General features: G+C 43.5%; 1 protein-coding gene across 8 annotated transcripts in view; it reads right to left on the bottom strand.

Moving 5' to 3' along the window:
* MARK3 (microtubule affinity regulating kinase 3) overlaps positions 1–25,415 on the bottom strand; it is a 122,373-nt gene extending 96,958 nt beyond the window's left edge. For 5 of the 8 annotated variants that reach the window (XM_045901576.3, XM_045901577.3, XM_045901581.3 and 2 more), the window contains exon 1: positions 23,405–24,082. In XM_045901576.3, the coding sequence (XP_045757532.1) occupies positions 23,405–23,455 (51 nt within the window). In that variant the 5' untranslated portion in view covers positions 23,456–24,082. Of the gene's footprint in view, positions 1–23,404; positions 24,083–24,705 lie in introns of those variants that run through there. The other 3 variants (XM_045901575.3, XM_045901580.3, XM_064571642.1) reach the window with 2 other exon arrangements.
* Positions 25,416–25,622: the final 207 nt, after the last annotated feature.

Raw genomic sequence — 25,622 nt, 5'->3', positions numbered from 1 at the left:
TGAAAGCTACTGGGGGGAGGGGGTGGTTCTGGGAAAACCTTTTGTTTCTCATAAAGGGGAACAGATACACTAGTAGTCCCTTCCTCCTTTGTCGTGCCTTCAGTACTACCATAACTGAAGATGCAGAAGCTATCCTGCAGCCATAAGGTCTCAAACATGAAAGAAAAGACAAAGTATTTTTAAAAACCACCAGCTCCAATACTATTGTACTGCTGAACCAAAGCTAGAAGCTACCTAGATTTCTTCTGTGAGAAAAGCAAACCCCTATTTGGTTAAGCCATTATGTTAGGGTTTGTTACTTTCAGCCAAAGCACTACTGTTACAGGGCTCTATCAACACTAATGTAAGAAGCAATAAGAAAAATGAAAGGGGAATGCATTCCATTTTATTTTATGCATATTAGTTTTTCTTAAAAAATATGTCCATACATAAAAGCCATCAAATATAAATCACATAACCAAAAGATACAAATGAGTATATACCTTAGACACACACCAAAATTTTCTTATTTTTAATCTACCATAATAAATATGGTTCCAGGCTTGTCCTTGTATTTCTCTGGCAAACCACCAACCTGAAACTTGAGAAGCTGACTTAAATCAGGTTTAAGCAGAAAAACATTACTAGAAAAGAAAACAACAGGCCAATATCCCTGATGAATAATAATGCAAAAATTCTCCATTCTCAATACTAGCACACTGAATTCAGCAGCAAAATGAAAGGATCATTTATCATGATCAAGACGGATTTATCCCTGGGATGTAAGGATAGTTCAGCATATCAATCAATGTGACATTTCACACTAACAATAAAAGAAAATAATCACATGATCATCTTGATAAACACAGAAAAGGCATCCAGCAAAATCCCTGACTTAAAGTCAACATCCATTCATGGTAAAAACTCTTAATAAATTAGGCACTGAAAGAACATATCTTGACATACAAAGGCCATATATGTGAGGCCCGACAGCTAACATCATAATCGATGGTGAAAAGATAAAAGCTTTTCCTTTAAGATCAGGAACAAGACAAGGGTGCCCACTCTCACCACTCCTATTCAACATAGTACTAGAAGTCTTGGTGGGAACAATTAGGCAAGGGAAAAAAAAAAGGTATCTGAATTAGAAAAGAAGTAAAATTGTCTCTATTTGCAAAAGACATGATTTTATAGGGGTGCCTGGCTGGCTAAGTTGGTAGAGCACGTAACTCTCAATCTCAGGAGTAAATTGTAAATTCAAGCCCCACGTTGGGTGGAGAGATTACTTTAAAAATAAAATCTTGGGGGAAAAAAGACATGATTTTTTGTTTTTAATTTTTTTACTATAATAAATAAATTTTTTTACTATAATAAATTCCAGTCTTGTCCTTTTATCTGTCTGGCAAAGCACCAGATATAGAAAACCCTAAAGACTCAACCAAAAAACTGTTAGCTCTAATCAATGAATTCAGTGAAGCTGCAAGATAAAAAATTAAATTCAAAAATCAGTAGTGTTGGGCGCCTGGGTGGCTCAGTTGGTTAAGCAACTACCTTTGGCTCAGGTCGTGATCCTGGAGTCCCAAGATGGAGCCCCACATCAGGCTCCCTGCTCAGTGGGGGTCTGCTTCTCCCTCTGACCCTCCCCCCTCTCATGCTCTCTCTCTCTCTCTCATTCTCTCTCTCAAATAAATAAATAAAATCTTAAAAAAAAAAAAATCAGTAGTGTTTAAGGGCACCTGGGTGGCTCAGTTGGTTGGGCGAGTGCCTTTGGCTCAGGTCATAATCCCAGGGTTGTGGGATCAAGCCCCACGTCAGGCTCCCTGCTCAGCAGGGGAGTCTGCTTCTCCCCCTCCCCCTGCTCGTGTTCTCCCTCTCGCTCACTCTCTCTTTCAAATAAATAAAAAAAATCTTTTAAAAAAAATCAGTAGTGTTTCTATATACTAACAATGAGATTTTTATTTTTATTTTCAAAGATTTTTATTTATTTGTCAGAGAGAGAGAGAGAGAGAAAGCACAAGCAGGGATAGAAGCAGGCTCCCCGCTGAGCAAGGAGCCCAATGCGGGACTCAATCCCAGGACCCTGGGATCATGACCAGAGCCAAAGGCAGATGCTTAACCAACTGAACCACCCAGGCATCCCTAACGAGATTTTTAAAAATTATTTATTTATTTATTTATTTAGAAATCACAAGCAGGGGAGGGGCAGAGGGAGAGAGAGAATCTCAAGCAGACTCTGTGCTGAGCATGGAGCCCAACATGGAGTTCAATCTAATGACCCCGAGATCACAAACTAAGCCAAAATCAAGAGTTGGCCACTTAACCAAGTGAGCCACCCAGGTGTCCCCACTAACAATGAGATTTCTGAAAAGAAAGAAATCGATCCCATTTACAATAGCACCAAAAAGAATAAAATACTCAGGACTAAATTAAGGAGGTGAAAGATCTCTGAAAACTGTAACACACTATAGAAAGAAATTGAAGACAACACAAATATCCTGCGTTCAAGGGTTGGAAGAATTAATATTGTTAAAATGTCAATACTACTAATAGCCATCTACAGATTCAATGCAATCTACATCAAGATTCCAATGTCACTTTTACAGAAGTAGAAAAAACACTCCTAAAATTTTTTATGGAACCATAGGACCTCAAATAGCCAAAGAAATATTGAGAAGGGCGCCTGGGTGGCTCAGTTGGTTGGGCGACTGCCTTCGGCTCAGGTCATGATCCTGGAGTCCCGGGATCGAGTCCCGCATCGGGCTCCCTGCTCGGCGGGGAGTCCGTTTCTCCCTCTGCCCTCTTCCTTCTCGTGCTCTCTGTCTCTCGTTCTCTCTCTCTCAAATAAATAGATAGAATCTTTAAAAAAAAAAAAAAGAAATATTGAGAAAGACAAAAGCAGGAGGTATCACAACTCCTGATTTCAAGCTATACTATAAAGATACATTATGATAATAAACAGTGTGATAGGGCACCTGGGTGGCTTAGTCATTAAGCGTCTATGCCTTCAGCTCAGGTCATGATCCCAGGGTCCTGGGATTGAGCCCGCATCAGGCTCCCTGCTCCGCGGGAAGCCTGCTTCTCCCTCTCCCGCTCCCCCTGCTTGTGTTCCCTCTCTCGCTGTCTCTCTGTCAAATAAATAAATAAAATCTTAAAATAAATAAATAAACAAACAGTATGATAATGGCATAAAAGCAAATAGACCAAAAGAACATAACTGAGAGCCCAGAAATAAACCCAAGCATATCCAGTCAACTAATATTTGGCAAGGGAGCCAAGAACACTCGATGGAGAAAAGACAGTCTCTTCAATAAATGATGCTGGGATAATTCGGTACTCATATGTAAAAGAATGAAACTGGACCCATATATCTTATACCACTCACAAAAATTAACTTGAAATGGATTAAAAACTTAAACGTAAGGCCTGAAACCATGAAACTCCTAGAAGAAAACATAGGAACAAAGCTCCCGGACATGGGTCTCAGTAACGGATAGGACACTTAAGGCACAAGTAACAAAATAAAAAATAAACAAGTGGGACTACATCAAACTAAAAAGCTTTTCACTTTTCAATAAAGTGAAAAGACAACCTATGGGATGGGAAAATATTTGCAAACTATATATCTGATAAGGGGTTAATAACCAAAACATATGGAGAACTCACACAACTCAACAGCAAAAACAATCCAATTAAAAAATGGGCAAAAGACTTGGAAATTTCTCCAAAGAAGATATACAAAAGGCTAATAGGTACATGAAAAGATGCTCAACATCACTAGTCATTGCGGAAATGCAAATTAGAACCACAACAAGATTTCAGCTCATGCCTGTCAGAGTGGCTATCATCAAAAAGACAAATGCTGGGGCGCCTGGGTGGCTCAGTTGGTTAAGCGACTGCCTTCGGCTCAGGTCATGATCCTGGAGTCCCGGGATCGAGTCCCGCATCGGGCTCCCTGCTCGGCAGGGAGTCTGCTTCGTCCTCTGACCCTCCCCCCTCTCATGTGCTCTCTCTCTCTCTCATTCTCTCTCTCTCAAATAAATAAATAAAATCTTAAAAAAAAAAAAAAAAGACAAATGCTGGGGTGCCTGGGTGGCACAGACCCGGGTTTTGGCTCAGGTCGTGATCTCAGGGTCGTGACACTGAGCCCCACGTCAGGCACAGAGTCTGCTTAAGACTCTCTCTCCCTCTCCCTCTGCCCCTCCCCCCTCAAATAAATAAATAAATCTTAAAAAAAAGACAAATGCTGGCTTGGATATAGAAGAAAAGGAAACCCTTGTGTGCTGGTGGGATTGTAAATTGGAACAGCCACTATGGAACACAGTATGGACAATTCTCAAGAAATTAAAGAGAGAACCACCACATGATGCAGCAATTCTACTTCTGGGTATGTATCTAAAGGTAACAAAAACACTACCTCAGCAAGACACCTGCATCCCCGCGTTCATAGCAGCATTATGTACAACAGACAAGACATGGAAACAATTTAAGTGTCCCTCACTGGACGAATGGATAAGGAAGTTGTGCTATATATATGCAGTGGAATATTATTCAGCCATAAAAAAAACAACAACAACAAGGAAATGCTACCATTTGCAACAACATGGATAGCTCTCAAAGGCAATATGCTAAGTGAAATAAGTCAAAGACAAATACTATACAGTCTCACATGTGAAATCCAAACGCAAAACAAAACAAAAAAACAAGAAAACAAATACAAACTCATAGAAAAAGAGATCATACTTATGGTTACCAGAAGTAATGGGTAGGGGAAGGGAGAATTGGAGGAAGATGGTCAAAAGGTACAAACTTCCAGTTATACAGCAAATAAAGGGATGTAATGTACAACACAGTTACCACTGCTAACACTGCTGTGTGATATACAGAGGAAAGTCATTAAAAGTGTAAATCCTAAGAATTCTCACCACAAGAATTTTTTCCCTTCATTAATTTCTTTTTCTTTTTATTGTATTTATATAAGAAGTGGATGTTAGCTGAATACGCCTGCGATAGATAGTCACTTCACAATTACATAAATCAAACCATCCTGCTGTACGCCTTAAACTTTTCAGTGATGTATGTCAATTACTTCTCAATAAAACTGGAAAAAAAATCAGGTTTAAAAGTTTAAAACAACAACTATACACTATGTTTCAACTCTTCCTGAACAGAGCTTGGTCTCTTTTGTAAAACACAAGACAAGTGCCCACACATCCTTAAAAAAATAAGCCACCTCCTTAACACAGGGCAGGCTTTTCAAATGTAAAAAAAACTACAAAGCTAAATTGGGACAATAAAGGGCTGTCCCCCAAGTATTTTGTACTTTAGAGATACTCATAAAATCAAATTTCACTTTTGAAAGCAGTGGGGTGATTATTTCATTCACTACAGAAAAAATATTTGATAAGATTAAACAATTTGTGATTTAAAAAACTTTTAGCAAACAAGAAACAGAACGGAACTTCCTTAATTTGATAAAAATCATGGACCAGGGCGCCTGGGTGGCTCAGTTGGTTAAGCGGTTAAGCATCTGCCTTCGGCTCAGGTCATGATCTGAGGGTCCTGGGATCAAGTCCCGCTTCTCCTTCTGCCCCTCCTCCCACTTGTTCTCTCCGTCTCTCTCTCTCTCAAATAAATAAAATCTTAAAAAAAAAAACAAACCATGGACCAAAAACCTTCAGTAAATACTACACTAAATGGAGAAACTTTAGAATCCTTTCTTTAAAATCAGAAACAAGACAAAGCTGCCTATTACCACTACTATTACTTAACGTAATACCAAAGGTCATGGCCAATACTTTAAGGAAAGAAAAAAGTTAAGATGTGAGAATCAGAAGGAAAGAGATAAAACTGTCTTTGCCTGTAGATGACATGATCTACCTACAAACCAACAGAATCAGAAATACCACTAGAACTCATGAGAGAGTTTGGTACGGTCCAAGATCAACCTATAACATTTCTCTACACCTCTAGTAACCTGCCAGAATACTTAAAAAAAATAACCATTCATAATATCAATAAAAAGTACAAAGCAGGAAGAAACTATCTTAATCAAGAATATATACAAGCTCTCTGAAGAAAGCTTTAAATTTTTAATAAAAGACATAAAGAGGGGTGCCTGGGTGGCTCAGTTGGTTAAGCGGCTGCCTTCGGCTCAGGTCATGATCCCAGGGTCCTGGAATCGAGCCGCACATCGGGCTCTTTGCTCAGCAGGGAGCCTGCTTCTCCCCTGCCTGCTGTTCCCCCTGCTTGTGCTTGCTCTCTGTCTGTCTGTCTCTCTCTCTGGTTCTCTCTGTGTCAAATAAATAAATAAAATCTTGAAAAAAATAAAATAAAAGACATAAAGATACTCAAATAAATGGAAATTCCATGCCCTTGGATAGATACTACAAATTCTATCCAAATTAATCTACAGGTTCAATGCAATCTCAATTAAAATTTCCAGTTAGTAGTTTCTGAATGAATTTTTTTAAAGTTTTTGTGTAATTTTAATCTTACTCTGAAGTTTACAAGGATGAATAACTGCCAGGTCAGCCCTGACAAAAGAGTTAAAAAAAAAAAAAAGCTCAGAAACAAAAAGTGATCAAGGTTAGTTAACATAAGCATAACAAAACGTATTTGTATCATGTACCCTCTAATAGCATTGCACTGAGAGACACATGACATCTTTTCTGGGCATTCTTGCCAAAAATATATAACCTTAATCTAATTGTGAGAAAACATCAGACAAACTTAAATTGAGAGATATTTCACAAAATAACTGACCAGTACTCATCAAAACTGTCAAGTGCAGGGGTGCCTCAGTCGGTTAAAGTGACCAACTGGTGATTTCAGCTCAGGGTGTGATCTCAGAGTCCTGAGATTGAGCCCCACCACAGGATCCACGCTCAGGAGAGAGTCTGCTTGGGACTCTCTCTCCTTTTCTCTGCTCCTTCCCCCACTGGTGTGTGCGAGCTCTCTGTCTCTCTCTTTAAAAAAAACAAAAACAAAAACCTGTCAAGGGGCGCCTGGGTGGCTCAGTCGGTTAAGCGTCTGCCTTCGGCTCAGGTCATGATCCTGGGGTCCTGGAATCAAGCCCCACATCAGGCTCCCTGCTCAGGGGGAGCCTGCTTTCTCTCTGCTTCTGCCACTCCCCCTGCTTGTGCTCTCTTTCTCTCTCTCAAATAAATGAATAAATAAAATCTTAAAAAAAAAAACGACTGTCAAGAGCATAAAAGACAAAGAGGAACCATTACAAACTGGAGAAGACTAAGGAGACACAATAACTAAATGCAATGTGGGATCTTTGACTGGATCCTAGAAAAGAAAAACTGGTGAAAATTCAAGTAAGTTCTATAATCAGCATCATTTACAGTCTCAGACCAGTATCAATTTTCTGGCTTTCATAACTGAACCATGGTTATGTAGGTGTTAACATTAGGGGAAGCTGGGTGAAAGGCACACATGAACTCTGTACTACTTTGGCAATTTTTATTTAAGTCTAAAATTATTTCAAAATAAAAAGTTCAACAGAGAAGATATAGAACTAGATACACAGATTAAGAGAGACTATGAAGCCACAGTCATTAAAAAGAAGAGAAAACCTAAAATAATAAAAATATTGGAGCGCCTGGGTGGCTCAGTTGTTGGGCATCTGCCTTTGGCTCAGGTCGTGATCCTGGGGTCCTGGGATTGAGCCCTGCATCGGGCTCCCTGCTCAGCGGGACGCCTGCTTCTTCCTCTCCCACTCCCCCTGCTTGTGTCCCTGCTCTCGCTAACTCTCTCTCTCTCTGTCAAATAAATAAATAAAAAAGAAGAGAAAACCTGTGGGGTATGGGCACAACAAACAGCCCTATGCACCAGAATACAAAGCTAAAAGATGTTAAGTATGTGGGAATATAAGATACAATGAAAGGGGCCCTATAAACCAGTGGGGAAAGGACAGACTGCTGAGTAGACAGCAGTCTACAGTGAGAAAACAGGTTCACACATATGCTTATAAGAAAAATAAAACTAGATCCCTACCTGAGACCACTTGCAAAGGCAGGCTTCGTCTAGAGGGATTAAAAATCTACATGTGAAAGGTAAAACGATAAAAGGTTAACAAATGAAATAAAAGAGAATATCCCTGTGATTCGGGTATTTAAGTAAAACTTCAAATCAAAAGCACAAACACAAAGCAAAAGTTTATGTTAGTTACACCAATATTAAGGATTTGTTCAATGAAGGGCAGTATAGAAAGATGACAGAAGGGGCGCCTGGGTGGCTCAGTGGGTTAAGCGGCTGCCTTTGTCTTTGATCATGATCCCAAGGTCCTGGGATCGAGCCCCACATCAGGCTCCTTGCTCAGCAGAGAGCCTGCTTCTCCCTCTCCCTCTGCCTGCCTGTCGCTCCCCCTGCTTGTGCTCTCTCTCGATCTCTCTCTGTCAAATAAATAAAAATAAATAAAATCTTTAAAAAGAAAAAAAAAGCACAAACACAAGGCAAAGGTTTATGTTGGTTACACCAAAATTAAGGATTTGTTCAACGAAGGGCATTATAGAAAGATGACAGAAGGGGCGCTCAGTGGGTTAAGCATCTGCATTCGGCTCAGGTCATGATCTCAGGATCCTGGGATCGGGCCCCACGTCAGGCTTCCCTGCTCAGTGGGGAGTGTGCTTCTCCCTCTACCTCTGCCCCTCCCCTGATCATGCTCACTCACTCTCTCTCAAATAAATAAATAAAATATTTTTTAAAAATAAAAAATAAATTAAATAAAACCTACATCGGAGTAACATCTAGAAAATCAAGGAATACTTAAGAATCAACAAGAAAAAGACAACTACCCAAGAGAAAAATGGACAGAGGAAAAAGAGCAATTACAGAACACTCCAAAAGCGAAGGAATATATAGAGCTAATAAAAATCATAGAGAAATACAAGTTAACAATGAGATATCACACAACATCTAACAGACTTGCAAAAAATTAAAACTGGGGGCACCTGGGTGGCTCAGATGGTTAAGCATCTGCCTTCGGCTCAGGTCATGATCCCAGGGTCCTGGGATCGAGTCCCGCATCGGCCTCCCTGCTCCTTGGGAGCCTGCTTCTCCCTCTGCTTCTCTCTCTCTGTCTCTCATGAATAAATAAATAAAATCGTAAAAAAAAAAATTAAAACTGGATAATGCTAAATAATGGCAGGAACCAGGGACACTCTGAACTACTGGTAAGAGTATGGACTGATGTAACCATCCAGGAGGGCAACTTCGGGCCCTATCTACATTTTCTGTGGCAGAGCAAGTCCACTCCTAGCTAATATTTACATGAAGTGCCAAATGTACACTTTGTAAGAGCACATACACACACATTACAACGTACTAAACAAAGAACAGTCACTCCTGGAGGGATATGGGAAATGACATATGGAAATTAAGAAGAATAGATGTTCTTTTTTTTTTTTTAAGATTTTATTTATTTATTTGAGAGAGAGAGAATGAGAGACAGAGAGCATGAGAGGGAGGAAGGTCAGAGGGAGAAGCAGACTCCCTGCCGAGCAGGGAGCCCGATGCGGGACTCGATCCCGGGACCCCAGGATCATGACCTGAGCCGAAGGCAGTCGCTTAACCAACTGAGCCACCCAGGCGCCCGGAAATTAAGAAGAATAAAACAAGAAAGGGAGTTCACACTGACCAAAGAGAATGTGACTTCTTTGTAGCTAAATTTATAAAAAAATGTCTAAGAATATGAACAACAGAAATGGGGAACTATTATTGTTCATATCCATAAATTCAGTGAAATTGGTTTCACTTTTAATAAAATACTATTATTGGTAAAACAGGTAAACTATAATAATAATGAAATAGACTGAAAAATAATTTACACGTCTAATCCTCAGAAGGATTATAAGGCACAAATTGTGGCTAAAGAAAACTTTCACTCAGTAGCTTTTGACCAGTTAACTCTAGGCCAAGTGCCAGGCACTACAAAGTGATGAAATAAAGTATGGTACCAAACCTTTCAGGCACTCCTAACCTAGCTAAAGAGCTAACCTGAGGCACAGTAACTAAAACAAGGGGCAATCCCTGCCCCATTGAGAAAATCAGAGAGTAGGTATTCTAAGTGCCACCGGGTACACAGAATATGAACTATAGATTTAATTTTCTTTTTTTTTTTTTTAAAGATTTTATTTATTTTTTTGACAGAGAGAGAGACAGCGAGAGAGGGAACACAAGCAGGGGGGGTGGGAGAGGGAGAAGCAGGCTTCCCGCGGAGCAGGGAGCCCAATGCGGGGCTCGATCCCAGGACCCTGGGATCATGACCTGGGCTGAAGGCAGACGCTTAACGACTGAGCCACCCAGGCGCCCCTATATATTTAATTTTCAATTTTCTAGTAGAAACATTAAAAGAACATAGCAACTGGTTAAATTTATTTTAATTTTTTTCATTTAACCCAACGAATTCCCAAATATTTTAACACACAATATAAAAAGATTAAGACTGTACATTCCTTTTTTCATACTGTCTTTGAAATTTGGCATATATTTTATACTTACAGAACATCCTAATTCAGACTAGCCACATTTCAAGTGCTTAGTAGCCACACGTGGCTGGTAGCTATTGTGTAGGATAATGCAGTGCTTAGCACTCAGAGGATGTGATCACATTTGAGTGAGATGCAAGAAAAACAGGTATCCTAGAGGTGCAGGAATAGTCTTTGAAAGATAAATAGTAGAGTTCTAATGGAAGACAAAGGCTATTTCAAGCCAGGCACTAGCACAAGGAAAAGCTAAGAAAACTTGGGGGATGGGGAACTATCCCCCCTAACCTGCATGTCTAACCACTTTCATCTCTCACAACTCTCTCATTTCGTGTGGCAGTGACACTGGAGGGGAAGAAGAAAACAAAAGGCTCTACTTCCTTGACATCATGATGGCTGGCAATTTATCTTTATGCTCCTGACTAGGCTGTCCTTTCTGCCTTGCTCCCCTTTCTATCCCCAACCCTTAGCTTAGTTAATTTCTACACTGAAGTACTAGACTGTGAGGTCCCTCTACAGTCTCAGAACACAGGACCTGGTAACCAGCAGGTGTGAGATCTCTAGGTAAAGAGCCAAGCAGAATTGTCAGGCTGGGTATTAAGGTTATACAGTTGAGCAGTTAGAAATAACAAAGCTAGGGGCGCCTGGGTGGCTCAGTCGGTTGGGCGGCTACCTTCAGCTCAGGTCATGATCCCAGGGTCCTGGGATTGAGCCCTGCATCCGGCTCCCTGCTCGGCGGGGAGCCTCCTTCTCCCTCTCCCTCTGCCTGCCTCTCTGCCTGCTTGTGCTCTCTGTCAAGTAAATAAATACAAATCTTTAAAAAAAAAGAAAAGAAATAACAAAGCTAGAAAGGTGTATCAAGAACTCTGAAGACTAAACCAAAGACTTTAGATTACCCAGTTTTTTTAGAATAACACTACAAAAACTATCTTAAGAGGGAATTAACACCTATAGAATGCCCATGATGTGGTGTGGATTGGACCAAGCATGTTATCAGTGTTATTTTCCTCAATCACAACAACCCTGAGTAGATGGTGTTATTTCCTTGTGATAACAAAAAAAAGCACATGTAAATGTACAACATGGTGACTTTAGATAGTAATACTGTATTATATATTTGAAAACTGCTAAGAGAGTAGATCTTAAAATTCTCATCACAAGAAAAAAATTTTAATTATGCATGGTGATGCATGTTAATCATTAACTATACTTATTGTGGTGGTCATTTCACAATCAATACAAATGCTGAATCATTATGTTGTACACCTGAAACTAATAAACTAATGTTTTATATGTCAATTACATCTCAATATAAAAAAAGTGAAATAAAATATTTTTGAGGCACAGATAAGTGAATTAACTTGATCATGATTAAGTTACTCATATTTGAAGGCTAGTTTCAAGTCCAAGGATGTAATTCCAAATCCCAACTTCTTGTATGCGTTGTTGTTGTTGTTCTTTTTTTTTGCTCCACATCTTGTCCGCCCTACCTCAGACATGTCTTTATAATTACTCTCTCAACCAGTCTTACACTCCCATCTTTCTTTCCACTTGCAAGCCCAGACACTATCCATCGAGTCTCCCTTTAAGAAAGCTGTCTTAGGGGCGCCTGGGTGGCTCAGTTGGTTAAGCGTCAGCCGAAGCTCAGGTCATGTATGATCCCAGGGTCCTGGGATCGAGCCCCACATCGTGCTCCCTGCTCTGCAGGAAGCCTGCTTCTCCCTCTCCCACTCCCCCTGCTTGTGTTCCCGCTCTCACTGTCTCTCTCTCTCTGTCAAACAAACAAACAAACAAACAAATAAATAAATAAATAAATGAAAGCTGCCTTAGGTTTTAAAAAGGGAGAGAGAAGGGAATAACTTCAGAGGGGAGAGGCTGAGGGACACAGGGACAGAGATGAGAAGACCAGTAAAAAGTCCATCAACACTAACGATGGCTAACATTTATCTGTTACTTACTATGTATGAGGCACTGTTTCAAATGCTTTACCCATACTGTCTCATTTAATCACTAATTCAACCAATATTTTGTTGATCACCTGTAATAAATGGCAAGCATGTTCTAGGTATTTGTTACGTCAGTAAACAAAATATTCCTGTCCCTGTGGGGCTTTCCGTATACTAGAGGAAACCGACAAAACACAATCTACGTATGAAATATGTTAAGTAATATGTTATGTAGGAAGTAACAACTGCAATGGAGAAAAGAAAAAACTAGATGAGGGTTGGGGAGACTGGGAGAGCCATAGGTGATTAAACCACAGAGGTGATATGTGTAAAGAGGAGGTGCGAAGTCAGCCATGAGGATATCTGGAAGAAATGTGTTCAAAGAGAAAGGCAACGCCAGGGCCCTCAGGTTGGAGTGTTCCTGATGTGTACCCAGAACAGCAAGAAGACTCCTGGGACTATGGATGTAGTGGGTACAGAGAGACAGGAGATGAGGGCAAAGAGGGAAGGGAGGTCAGAGCACAGAAGGCCTTATCATTATGACAGCCCTGCGAGGTCTCACTATTACCAATCACATTTTACAGATGAGGTAACTGGGACACAAAGAAGTTAAATTGTCTAAGGTGACACAATAAAATACTAGATCAGATTATAAACCCGAAGAGTTACTATTACAGTGATTTGAAAACATGAACCCGATGTCTTTGACACACTTCCCATTACAAGGTAAGGTCCATGTCCCTTCTTTTTTGTTTTGTTTTGTTTTTTTAAAGATTTTATTTATTTGACAGAGAAAGCACAAGCAGAGGGAGAGAGGGGGAGAAGCAGGCTCCCTGCTGAGCAAGGAGCCTGATGTGGGACTCGATCCCAGGACCCTGGGATCACGACCCGGGCCGAAGGCAGCCACTTAACCGACTGAGCCACCCAGGCGTCCCCATGTCCCTTCTGTTGAATCCAGGTGGTTGTGACAGATTTAACCAAGAGAAAATGAAAAAAGTGATACTATGTGCCTTCTGAGGCCAGGTAATAAAAGACAGGCAGTTTCTGTCTTTTCTGAAATGATGAACAACCTCAGAAGTCTGATCACACTGAGGCCTCCATGTTGGACGAGGCCTTGTAGACACTCTTGCCAAGAGTCCCAGCTGAGCCCAGCCTTCTGCCAAGGTGCCAGATACGTGAGTAAAGAAGCCATCTAGAATGTGGATCTCCCCGCCCAGCTGTTCAAATACCCCTAGCCTTTTGAGATCCTCCAAGCTGAAGTCCCACATGGAAGAAGAGATAAGCCATCCCTGTCTGAATAACTTACAACCTGTGAGTATAATAAAATGGCTGTTGTTTTACAACACTATGTTGTGGAGTTCCACAGTTGTTCCACAGCAATAATAAGAACCACTATACAATAAGCAGGAAATAAATATTAAGAACCTGAGCTGGGGCGCCTTGGTGGCTCAGTCAGTTAAGCATCTGCCTTCAGCTCAGGTCATGATCTCAGGGTCCTGGGATCAAGCCCTGCTTCGGGCTCCCTGCTCCGTGGGGAGTCTGCTTGTCCGTTTGCCCCCACCCACACAGCCCTGCCCCGTGCTCATGCTCTTACTCTCTTTTAAATAAATACATAAAATCTTAAAAAAAAAAAAAAAAGCAGAAGAACCTGAACTAAGTTATTAGAAATGAAAAAAAAAAAAAAAAAAAAACCTGGAATACATTACCATGGTATGTGGAAAGTTCTTTATCATTAAATATCTTTAACGTCTAGATGGCAACCTTCTTTTGAGAGAAGAAAAGAAGATCCTTTAGTCCATTCCACTAATAGAGCTAATACATGCCTATGGGTACCAAGGAGGGACTAGGAATAGAAAAGGGCTAGCAAGGGAGGAAAGAAAAGGAAAGATGGAGATAGTATATGAACAGAATGCCATCAAAAACACCTCAAATGCCTTCAAAAAGAAAGTTGATTGCCCTGGGTTAAATTATTCTTCTGGATAAAGAATGGCAATTCTCAGAGCAGAAGGCTGAGTTAGGGAATGGTTCTAGGTAGACTCCTCTCCAGGATTCTCATGCTAGAATCTGCTATTGTAGTCAATGAAGTCATAAAGGTATTTACTGCATAAAGAATGGGGTTATCTAAAATTCTAGAATAAAACCTTTGGGCTTAGCTTATTCAAATTTTATACTAAATTCTACCAATACACATTTTCATGTAAAATGTCCATAATACAAACTCCCCAATATTGAACATCCACCCAAATGCAACTGCCTAACTATTAGCAACAAATACAAACAAAACACCTCCTGCTCTGTTCAAGTTTCAACTCTGAACCAAGATTCTGTGTAACCCACTTACACAATGCCTTATCTAGTCTACGTAAGATTACATAAGACTAACCACAGCTGAACAGCTCAGGTGGTTAGAATGCAGTGCTGAAAAACTCTATACCTTGAAGAAAAAGTTACACTCAAAAAAAAAAAAAAAATCCTTGTTTCCAGTGCCAACTTCTGCCCTCCCAATTACTGTACAAGCAGGTGCATATGGATTAGCACAAATTCCTTATTACCACTTGCAGACCAACTCCAAGCACATTTTTTTTTTTTAAGATTTTATTTACTTATTTGACAGAGAGAGACACAGTGAGAGAGGGAACACAAGCAGGGGGAGTGGGAAAGGGAGAAGCAGGCTTCCCGCTGAGCAGGGAGCCCGATGTGGGGCTCAATCCCAGGACCCTGGGATCATGACCTGAGCTGAAGGCAGACGCTCAACAAAGGCAGAGGCTCAACGAAGGCAGAGGCTCAATGACTGAGCCACCCAGAGGCCCCCAAGCACATACTTTAAATTCTTGTATAAGACAACATTAAAGCTGGGATAGTCCCAGGGAAGAAATCTGTTCTCTCCTTCAGGTTTAATTCGAAAGTTTAAAGTGGAGGGGAGATGGGGTGCCTGGCTAGCTCAGCCGTAGAGAATGCAACTCTTGATTCCAGGGTAGGGAGTTCAAGCCCCACGTTGGGGGCAGAGTTTACTTAAAAAAAAAAAAAGAAAGAAAGAAATGTATTGGGGTCCCTGGGTGGCTCAGTCAGTTGAGTGTCCGACTCTTGGTTTGGGTTCGGGTCATGATCTCAGGGTCGTGGGACTGAGCTCTGCACTGGGCTTCACAATAAGCACAGAGTCTACTTGTCCCTCTCCCTCTGCTCCTCTCCCCACTTGCACACACTCTCTATCTCAAATAAATAATAAAATCTTTTAAAAAATATTTAAAAATATATAAAAATAAAACAAAATGGAAGTGAGACAACAGTTTTCTTTTTTTTCCTTCTTCCAGCCCCTCCACATGGCCACTGGCCCCCACATACACTGAGACAGGGTGTTCTGCTTTAGTCCTCCCAGCGGTGATCAGAGGGGGCTGCATTCCCTGACTTACTTCCAGGTTGAAAAGAAATTCCAGGGATAACATTTGGCCATATCTTATTTAGAATCCAGAACAACCCTCTTTGAAATTAAAGATAACAGATTAACCTTAATTGACATTAAACTGTGTATAAATCTCTTACAAGTAATTACAATGTAAATAATCATGTACTACATAAATAATCAAAGTGACCTATATTCTACTCATTGCAAATTTCCACTTTCACCTAATTTACATACTGAACAAAAACTAAAAAATAACCCTCAAATTGAAGTCTATAAGATCTTTTCTCAAAACGCTTTGACATAAAAAATATTTATTCTCGGGCGCCTGGGTGGCTCAGTTGGTTGGGCGACTGCCTTCGGCTCAGGTCATGATCCCAGGGTCCTGGGATCGAGTCCCACATCGGGCTCCCTGCTCTGAGGGAAGCCTGCTTCTCCCTCTGACCCTCTCCCCTCTCATGCTGTTTCTCTCTCTCTCGCTCTCTAATAAATAAATAAATAAAATCTTTAAAAAAAAAAATATTTATTCTCATGGGGCGCCTGGGTGGCTCAGTTGGTTAAGTGACTGCCTTCGGCTCAGGTCATCCTGGAGTCCCGGGATCGAGTTCCACATCGGGCTCCCTGCTCGGCAGGGAGTCTGCTTCTCCCTCTGACCCTCTTCCCTCTCATGCTCTCTGTCTCTCATTCTCTCTTTCTCAAATAAATAAATAAAATCTTTAAAAAAAAAATTTTATTCTCAGCGATCAACTTTTGGGATAGAATCCCACGGTGGGCTCCTTGCTCAGCAGGGAGTCTGCTTCTCCCTCTGTCTGCCACTCCCCGCTTGTGCGCGCTCTCTCTGCCAAATAAATAAAATCTTAAAAAAAAAAAAAGATCGGCTTTTTTTTTTTTTTAAGATTTTATTTATTTATTTAACAGAGAGATAGCGAGAGCAGGAACACAAGTAGGGGGAGTGGGAGAGGGAGAAGCAGGCTTCCTGCCAAGCAGGGAGCCCGATGCGGGACTCGATCCCAGGACCCTGGGATCATGACCTGAGCTGAAGGCAGACGCTTAACGACTGAGCCACCCAGGCGCCCGGAGATCAACTTTTTAAAAAAGGCTCAGACAGCTTTATTCAATAGATAGCTGTGCTTGGAAGTTCAAAGGCAGATTAAAAGAAATCATACTATATATTTTATAAAGACTTTATTTATTTGACAGAGAGAGAGACAGCGAGAGAGGGAACACAAGCAGGAGGAGTGGGAGAGGGAGAAGCAGGCCTCCCGCTGAGGGGAGAGCCCGATGCGGGGCTCAATCCCAGGACCCTGGGATCATGACCTGAGCCCAAGGCAAATGTATAACCCACTGAGCCACCCAGGCGCCCCATACTATATATTTTAAATGAAATACTATATAAAGTACTTAGTACTGTTGTCTGATATACAGTAAGTGATCAACAAATAGTAACTATTTTTATACTCCATAACCACACTTTCTTACTAAGAACCAACTTTAAAAACTCATGGAACTTGAAAATCTTATTTAATCTACCAGAAATCTCTCTTCTATAGTCACAATACAATCTAAAGGAATATAGTTTAGTTGGCAAGATTTCACTGAATACAAATGCAGTGATTAAAATGTGGTTTCTGGACCTGCCACATTAACATCACCTAGAGACTTGTTAGAAATGCTAACTGTAGAATCAAGGTCTGGGGGTAGGGCCCAACAATCAGAGCTTTAATAAACCCTTCAGGTGATACTGATGCTTGCTCCAGTTTCAGAGTTTATTAGACTAGTTTCACAGAGTTTAGGGTGCTTTGTTCTGCAAGGATTGAGAAATCCTAAAGAGCAGGTGCAATACAGTTCCTGGGTATATCCTCTGTGGCATCTAGCACAGTGTCATACACAAAGTACGCACTCAAACTTGAATAGGTTAATAATAGTCTCATATAACCTATAGCTGACTAAACAAGACCACCACAGAGATAAGAAATTCTGATGGCTTGTCCACAGTAATAATAAGTAAGTACATGCTGCACACCCACCAGGAGCTGTTAAATAATTGTCAAAGCCCCGGGGCCTCTGGTACTTTGTCAAACAATCCAGGCTTACAAAGTGTGATATGTTTTATAATTTAAGTGAAAACTGCATTTCTAATTTTATCAGTGTCCAAACAGGATTTGACCATGGCTCTATACAAGTCAACTGCAGAACATAAACTAAAACATAAACTTTGTTGCCTTCAAAATGCATCTAATTTCACATATTAGTTAACTGTAACATATGGACCCAAGAGATTCCAGTTTGAACAAAGTGTTGAAAAGGTAGATAAGTGTTGCACCTACGTCAGCTCAGTCTGTTAAGCGTCTGCCTTCAGCTTAGGTCATGATCCCAGGGTCCTGGGATCTGAGCCCCTTGTCGGGCTCCCTGCTCAGTGAGCGCCTGCTTAGCCCTCTTCTCCCTCTGCCTCTCTCCCTGCGTGCGCTCTCTATCAAATAAATAAAATCTTTTCTTTTAATTAAAAAAATTAAAATGTAGACAACTGAAGAAATTTGAAGGCTGACTGGATATTTGATATTAAGAAATTATGATAGGGCGCCTGGGTGGCTCAGTTGGTTAGGCGACTGCCTTCGGCTCGGGTCATGATCCTGGAGTCCCTGGATCGAGTCCCGCATTGGGCTCCCTGCTCGGCAGGGAGCCTGCTTCTCCCTCTGACCCTCCCCTCTCTCATGTGCTCTCTCTCTCTCTCTCTCATTCTCTCTCTCAAATAAATAAAATCTTTAAAAAAAAAAAGAAAGAAATTATGATAAAAGGATTATGATTACAATTTTTATAAAAATAGAAGCTTTATCTAAAGCTTCTAAAAGCTTTAGAGATGAAATGATATGATGTACTGAATTTGTTTCTTGGGGAGAAACCAAATGAAATAAGACTGGCCACTGAGCTGTTGAGTACATGGAGGGCTAACTATATAACAGGGTTTCTCAATTCTGGCACTATTGACATTTTTGGCCAGATATTTTATTTTGTTGTTGGGGGAGGAAGGGGTGATGTCTTGTGTATTGTAAAATGTTTAGCAGCATTCCTAGTCAGTAAACTCTCTTGAGTTGTGACAATCAAAAATGTCTCTAGACATCATCAAATGTCCACTGGGGGGCAAAATCATTCCTGGCTGAGAACCATGGATAAAAACTTACTCAATTCTCCCTACTTATTTGTTTGAAATTTTCCATAATAAAATATTTAAGTCTTATTTTAATTACACACTGTGTTTTGGTACAACTATATCTCTCTCGTTGAATAATTAGTACATAAGCTTTTTTTTTTTTGGATTATTTATTTATTTGAGAGAGAAAGCATGAGCAAGGGGGAGGGGCAGAGGGAGAAGCAGACTCCCCGCTGAGCAGGAAGCCCAACGTGGGACTGGGACTCCATCCCAGGACCCTGGGATCATGACCTGAGCCAAAGACAGACATTTAACCGACTGAGTCACCCAAGCACCCCAGTACATAAGCTTTTGAGGAACAGCTTGGTACACAAAAAAAGCAGAGGGGACTGAACCAGAGATCTGGAGCCTAGTAGAGGCGCTGCTACTAAATAGTTTTGTCACAAGCAGCTCCTGTCACTTCTTGAGCCTCAGTATCCCCATTAGGTCAGATTATTTGATTAGTCCTTTTGAGTTTTAAAATGATTTGATAACAGTGTTATCTTTTTATTTAAAACGATTTTTATTTATTTATTTGAGAGAGAGAGAGAGAGAGAGAGTGTGTGGAGGTGGGGTGGAAGAGCAGAGGAGGAGGGAGAGGGAGGAGGGGAAAGAATCTCCAGCAGACTCCCCGTTGAGTGCTGAGCCCAACACAGGGCTCAATCTCATGACCTGAGCCAAAATCAAGTCGGACACTCATCCAGGCACCCCAAACAGTATTATCTTGTATATACCCATCAGCTAAAGGTGTACATTCACATCTGTAAATGAAACAAAAGAAAACAGAGTAGTGTACTAGGATGAAGACAATATACTTGTTGCAAATTACCTGCCTCTTATTATTCTTGATCTATAAGCAACATTCCTATCACAGTTATACCCAATTTAAATTAAGATTCCCAGGGGCGCCTGGGTGGCTCAGTTGGTTAAGCGACTGACTTCGGCTCAGGTCATGATCCTGGAGTCCCGGGATCGAGTCCCGCATTGGGCTCCCTGCTCGGCAGGGAGTCTGCTTCTCCCTCTGACCCTCTTCCCTCTCATGCTCTCTGTCTCTCAAATAAATAAATAAAATAAATAAATTAATTAATTAATTAAGATTCCCAGGAGGGGCATCTGGGTGGCCCAGTCTGTTAAGCGTCTGACTCTTGATCTCAGGGTCATGAGTTCAAGTCCCACCCTGGGCTCCACACTGAGCGTGGAGCCTACCAAATAAATAAATACATAAATACATAAATAAGATTCCCAGGATAAGCAAAATGGAAAGTCGTTTTACAAAATGGAAAGACAAATCTTCTAGTCATAATTGCCAAAATGTCCATCAATGGTGGATGGATTAAAAATTGTTCTAATTTAACTGGATAATGTATGGAAGTGCTGAATCACTGTACTGTACACCTGAAACTAATACAACACTGTATGCTAACTGGAATTAAAACTTTAAAAAAAAAATTGTACATCCAAACAATGAACTACCACTCAGAAATAAAAAGGAATGAATTACTGATACACAAACATGAATACAGATTCCATTTATATGACATTCTAGAAGAGATAAAACCATAGAGATAGATCAGAGGTTGCCAAGGGCTGGGGAAATAGAGAGGGGACTGACTGTAAAGGGCCACAAGGTAAGCACCTTTCTGGGCAATGAAAATATTCTATATCTTGACTGAGATGGTGGTTACATAACTATACATTTGTCACAACTCATCAAGCCTACACTTAAAAAGAGTAAATGTTCTATCTCAATAAACCTGACTTTAACAAAAGAGCTGCTCCAGAAACTGAGAGCTCCCATTCATTCTTGTATCCTCACCAAGCAGTTCAGTAATGGCAGGTAAATGGCATATGGCAGACTTGTAACACTGACACAAGGACACCACACTGTCAAAGACACACAACTACTCCCAGAACGTTCTAATTCAAATTTAAAAATGGAACAGGGCATGGTGAATTAATGCAATGATGTGCTACAAACCTCTGATTTTTTTTTTTAAGTTTTTTTAAATTTATTCATTCGAGACAGAGAGAGAGAGAGAGAGAATATGAGCAGGGGGAGAAGCAGAGGGAAGGGGAGAAGCAGGCCCCCCGCCGAGCAGGGAGCCCGAAGCAGGGCCAATACCAGGACCCTGGGATCATGACCTGAGCCAAAGGCAGACGCTCAACCATCTGAGCCACCCAGGCGCCCCCAAATCTCTGATTTTTTTTTTTTTAAGATTTATTTATTTATTTGAGAGAGCGAGAATGAGAGAGAGAGAGAGTACATGAGAGGGGGGAGGGTTAGAGGGAGAAGCAAGCTGCTCGCCGAGCAGGGAGCCCAATGCGGGACTCGATCCAAGGACTCCAGGATCATGACCTGAGCCGAAGGCAGACGCTCAACCATCTGAGCCACCCAGGCGCCCCCAAACCTCTGATTTTAACATTGTCAAAAATTCAAATTTAAATACATTCCACAAGAATAAAGGCACACTCCATATCCTACATTGTTTTTATTTTTTATTTTATTTATTTATTTGAGAGAGAGAGAGAAGAGTGATCGAGAAAGAACACAGTGGGGTGGAGGGGCAGAGGGAGAGGGAGAAGCAGGCTCCCCACCGAGCAGGGAGCCCGATGCGGGGCTTGATCCCAGGACCCTGGGATCATGACCTGGGCAAAAGGCGGGCGCTTAACCGACTGAGCCACCCAGGCGCCACTCCTATATTGTTTTTAAAGGATAAAGTTAGTAGTTTCTAACAACACACAAAAAGATTAAAACATAATTCAACAAATTCATCAGAGATCAAAGTAAAAAGACTCATTTAGTGTAAATCCTTCATTATTACAAATCTGTTTTTGGCTTCAGTTCATTTAGAAAGTATGGAGCTCCCGCTTTTGGGTCAATGTAAGATTTTGCTTCTCTGGGTGAAAGTCAACGATCAAAGCTAATCAACTCAGTTTTTTGCTTACTCCACTCTACAGCGTTGTCAGGGAGGAGGAAAATGGTCAAGTCAGAAATAGGTTCTTCCAAGGGTCTATAAGAAAATGGATTCCCTGACTCACCTAGTCTGTGGTTCTCTATTATTCCCTCTTTATGGAACTTCCTAATCCATCTCAGGTAAAGGAACATATGCCACTGTACTACTCCCTTACCAGGTTAAAGAGCCTTAAATACTATACGCTAATACACTACAGGAATGCTTTAGACCAAAGTTTACATACACAGATTAAATACCCTGTTATCCAGCAAGCAAGTGGCATTTTGAAGATTAAAATGCAGGCATTTGATACCACGAGGCCACAGTTTCAGGACATTGTTGAAAGCATGGAAACAGGCAGAGCAAGAAAGCTTTTCCTAAGTGATGGCATTTTCTTGCCAGGAATTACCTCATAACACATATAATGAGAGGCCAGTGAAGTTTCTTCACAAGCTATTTGCTAGATGTTTTACAGAAGATAATTCCCAGCTAGGCTGGAACAGTTCTGAAGCCGGTGCAAGAGAAGAGTTCAGAAAGCGCTCGGACAGAGTCAACATCTGCCCAAAGGAATTTCCACTACCAGCTGTCATTCCCTAAAAATGATGTTCCTGGCCTTTGTAAAAGGTCTGCATGAACAGAATCAAAGGTTCCTTTTACAGAATCATAGGATGCGAGTGCCAGCAGGGACCTAAGGCTCGTTTGAGCCAAGCTGTTTTTAGGAAGGAGGTAAAAGTAAGCCCGGAGCGGGTGTCCCCGAGCCAGGCGGTGAGCGGCAGGGCAGCCTTCCTACACGCCTTCCTTTGAAAAAACGCGTAACCGACCCTTCGAAACAGGTCTGTACGGAAAGAAAGCTACTCCCTAATGCAGTCTGTACTCTCTCCAAAACCTCTCTTCTGACTAGCTTTGCAGTTCCTTCCAAGGGGCCCTCCACGGCTCCTCAGTGGCCACTCAGCTGCAGTCACGGTCACCAAACTTAGTTCCAGACAGTTTTTAAAAACCGGGCATAAAGGACATTCCACGCGACCCACCCACTCACTCCTCATCAGCGCCACGAACCCGCTTCAACCCGGCAGCCTCCCGGAGCTGCGTGCCCAAACCCCAGGGAGGGCTTCCCTAAAAGCAGCAGCACACAGGCGGGGAACCGGAACACCCTCGCGCGCGCACTGCGCGGCCCCCCGGCATCTCAGGACCCCGGCCGGCCGGCCGCAGCTCACCGGCTCTCCTAGCAAACGAGACTCCGGCGTAAACACAAGCGCACCGCCCCAGCCCGCACGGCTGCCGCCTCCCGGAAACGGTCCGGACCGGCGGCCCTGCGGCGCCTGCCGCCTGCCCACCGCCGCCAGCGCGCTCCGGCGGGGGACCCCGCCAGCACCCGCCGCTGTCGTGCTCCGGCGGGCAGCGCGGGGCACCGGGCCCGGGCAGATCCCGAGGGCGCCGCGGTCACTTACGTTCTCAGTGTCTCTTTCATTCACCGTTGGCAGCGGGGTCCTAGTGGACATTTTACTTCACTTCACTTCTGCACAATGCGAGGCTGAAACAAAACAGCACGGCCTTGGGGGGCCGGCGACCGCGTCCTCGAGTGCCCCGCGGTTCCGGAGCGGCGCCGCGCAGGGCGGCTCCCCTCCCCCACGGCCGTCTAGATCCCGGGCCGGGCCCGGGCCGTCCCTCGGCGGGTCCCGGGGCTCATGCTCCCCCGGGCCCGGCGGCCGCGCCGAGGAGCCCCGCGGGCGGCGGTGGCGGGGCCGGGCCGGCGGCGGCGGCGGGCTGCGAGTCGGCCCGCCGGCGTCCCCGCGCCTCAGGGCGCCCCGCGGGCTCAAACCCCTTCGCCTCCTCGGCCGCCCTCGCCCGTCGCACCGCGGATTTCAGCGCCGGGGCCTCCACACAGCGCCGCCGGCTGCCCCCGAAGAGGAGGACGAGGAGGATGTGGGCAAGGTGGAGTGTAAGACAGGCCGCCGCGGGCTGCGGGCGCAGACCATGGAGGGGGCTGCGGAAGCGGCGCCGGCGCCCGGCTACTCTGCTCCCTCCGGTTCGCTTGCCGCCTCAGCCTCCACCCGGTGGCCGCCGCCGCTCCCGGTGCCTCGGAGCCTCACGGACCCAAGATGGCCGCCCCTCGGCTTCCTCTGCTGCCTCCGGAGGCCGGAAGTGACGGCACCGCCGCCTCCCGGCGCTCGGCCAATCAGCGCGGCCCGAGGAAGCCTGCCCGGCTGCTGTTGCTAGGGGCGACTTGGTCCTGTCCCTAGTGGAGGAGGCGGCGCTCTGGGCGCCGAAGGGGCGGCCGGCGCCCCCGAAAGAGTCGGCGCGTGGCCCTGGGGATGGCCTGAGTGCGACTGCTGGGTGGCATTTACAGTGTTAGTGGAGCGCCTACCGTGTGCGGGGTTGAGCGGGACAGCGAGGCACGGAATCGAGCCGCGGCAGCAGTTACAGGGCAGGGGCTGCGGGGAGGAGCCGGGCTCCTGCATGATTCACGGTGACTCGGGAGTCGAGGATTCAGTCACCCTTCCTGCCTCCAGCTCTGGGTAGCCGCGGGCTGGGCTCGGCACCCGCGAGGAGCTCGCGGGCAGGAGCGAGATGGACCCGGACCCAGCTTAATGCCATCCGGAAGGAAGACTGCTATACTGGGGGTCGGAGAGGGAGCGAGGCGAAGCCCTAGAAGCCCCCAGGGACCAGTTCCTAAATGCCAGCGAGTGGCTGCTGAAGGGCTGGAAGCACCCCTGGGTCCCAGCCCGGGCCGAAGCTCGGCGACACTTACAGCCTGGAACATCGGAAATGCTACTGGCATGCCGCCTCGCCTCTTCATGTGCCTGGTGGTCCTGCGCAGCCCCTGGCCTGCGGTGGATGGAATCCATTGGTTCGAGGTTCTGAGGAAGCAGAGGGGTATTGGCTGAAGTAACACGAACTGTTATTGTCTACCTTATGGGCACATTACATTTGTTACCTCATTTAAGCCTCGGGGTAACCCTATATATTTTTTTAATTTTTTTTTTTTTTAAGTAAGCTCTACGCCAAAATGTGGGGCTTGAACTCTCCAAAATCAGGAGTCTCATGCTCTACGGACTGAGCCAGGCGGGTGCCGCTCAGGGTAACCCTATAAAGACGGGCAGACACACCTGCCAACAGATTACAGTGACTTGACTCAAGTACCCAAGTTGGTTAGCTGCAGAGCTAGGATTTGAACCCATGTCCTAAAACTTCCCTAACAGATAAGTTCTTGTAGTGGGTATGCCTTGTTTTTCTTTCTTCCTTTTTTCGTCCCCCAGCATGTGAACCGTCTCTGCTATGTCTGGGACATTTCCTGCTCTGTGAGAAAAATATGTCTTTAAACACCAGCATCATACCCAGAGAGGGCAGACGTTCCCACCATAAAAACACGTGAGGACTAAGATGCATTGGGGCTTCCATCTCACCCTCTCAGGCTAGTGTTCACTGGGCCAAGGGTAACCTTGTTTAAAATGTTATTCTCTCGGGGCGCCTGGATGGCTCAGTTAGTTAAGCGTCTGCCTTTGGTTCAGGTCGTGATCCCAGAGATCTGGGATCAGGCCCCAGGTCGGATTCCCTGCTCAGCGGAGAGTCTGCTTCCCCTTCTCCCTCTGCCCCTCCACCCCCATTCCTGCGCTGTCTTCTCTCTCTCTCTCAAATAAATACATCTTAAAAATAATAATAAAAATA

Source organism: Mirounga angustirostris, unplaced genomic scaffold (genome assembly GCF_029215605.1).
Source record: "Mirounga angustirostris isolate CCGP_5_RB_7025 unplaced genomic scaffold, mMirAng1.0.hap1 SCAF_9, whole genome shotgun sequence".
In the NCBI taxonomy this organism is placed as follows: domain Eukaryota; kingdom Metazoa; phylum Chordata; class Mammalia; order Carnivora; family Phocidae; genus Mirounga; species Mirounga angustirostris.
The sequence above is the reverse complement of the archived record's forward strand: the minus strand, read 5'-3'. Positions and strand labels throughout refer to the sequence as shown.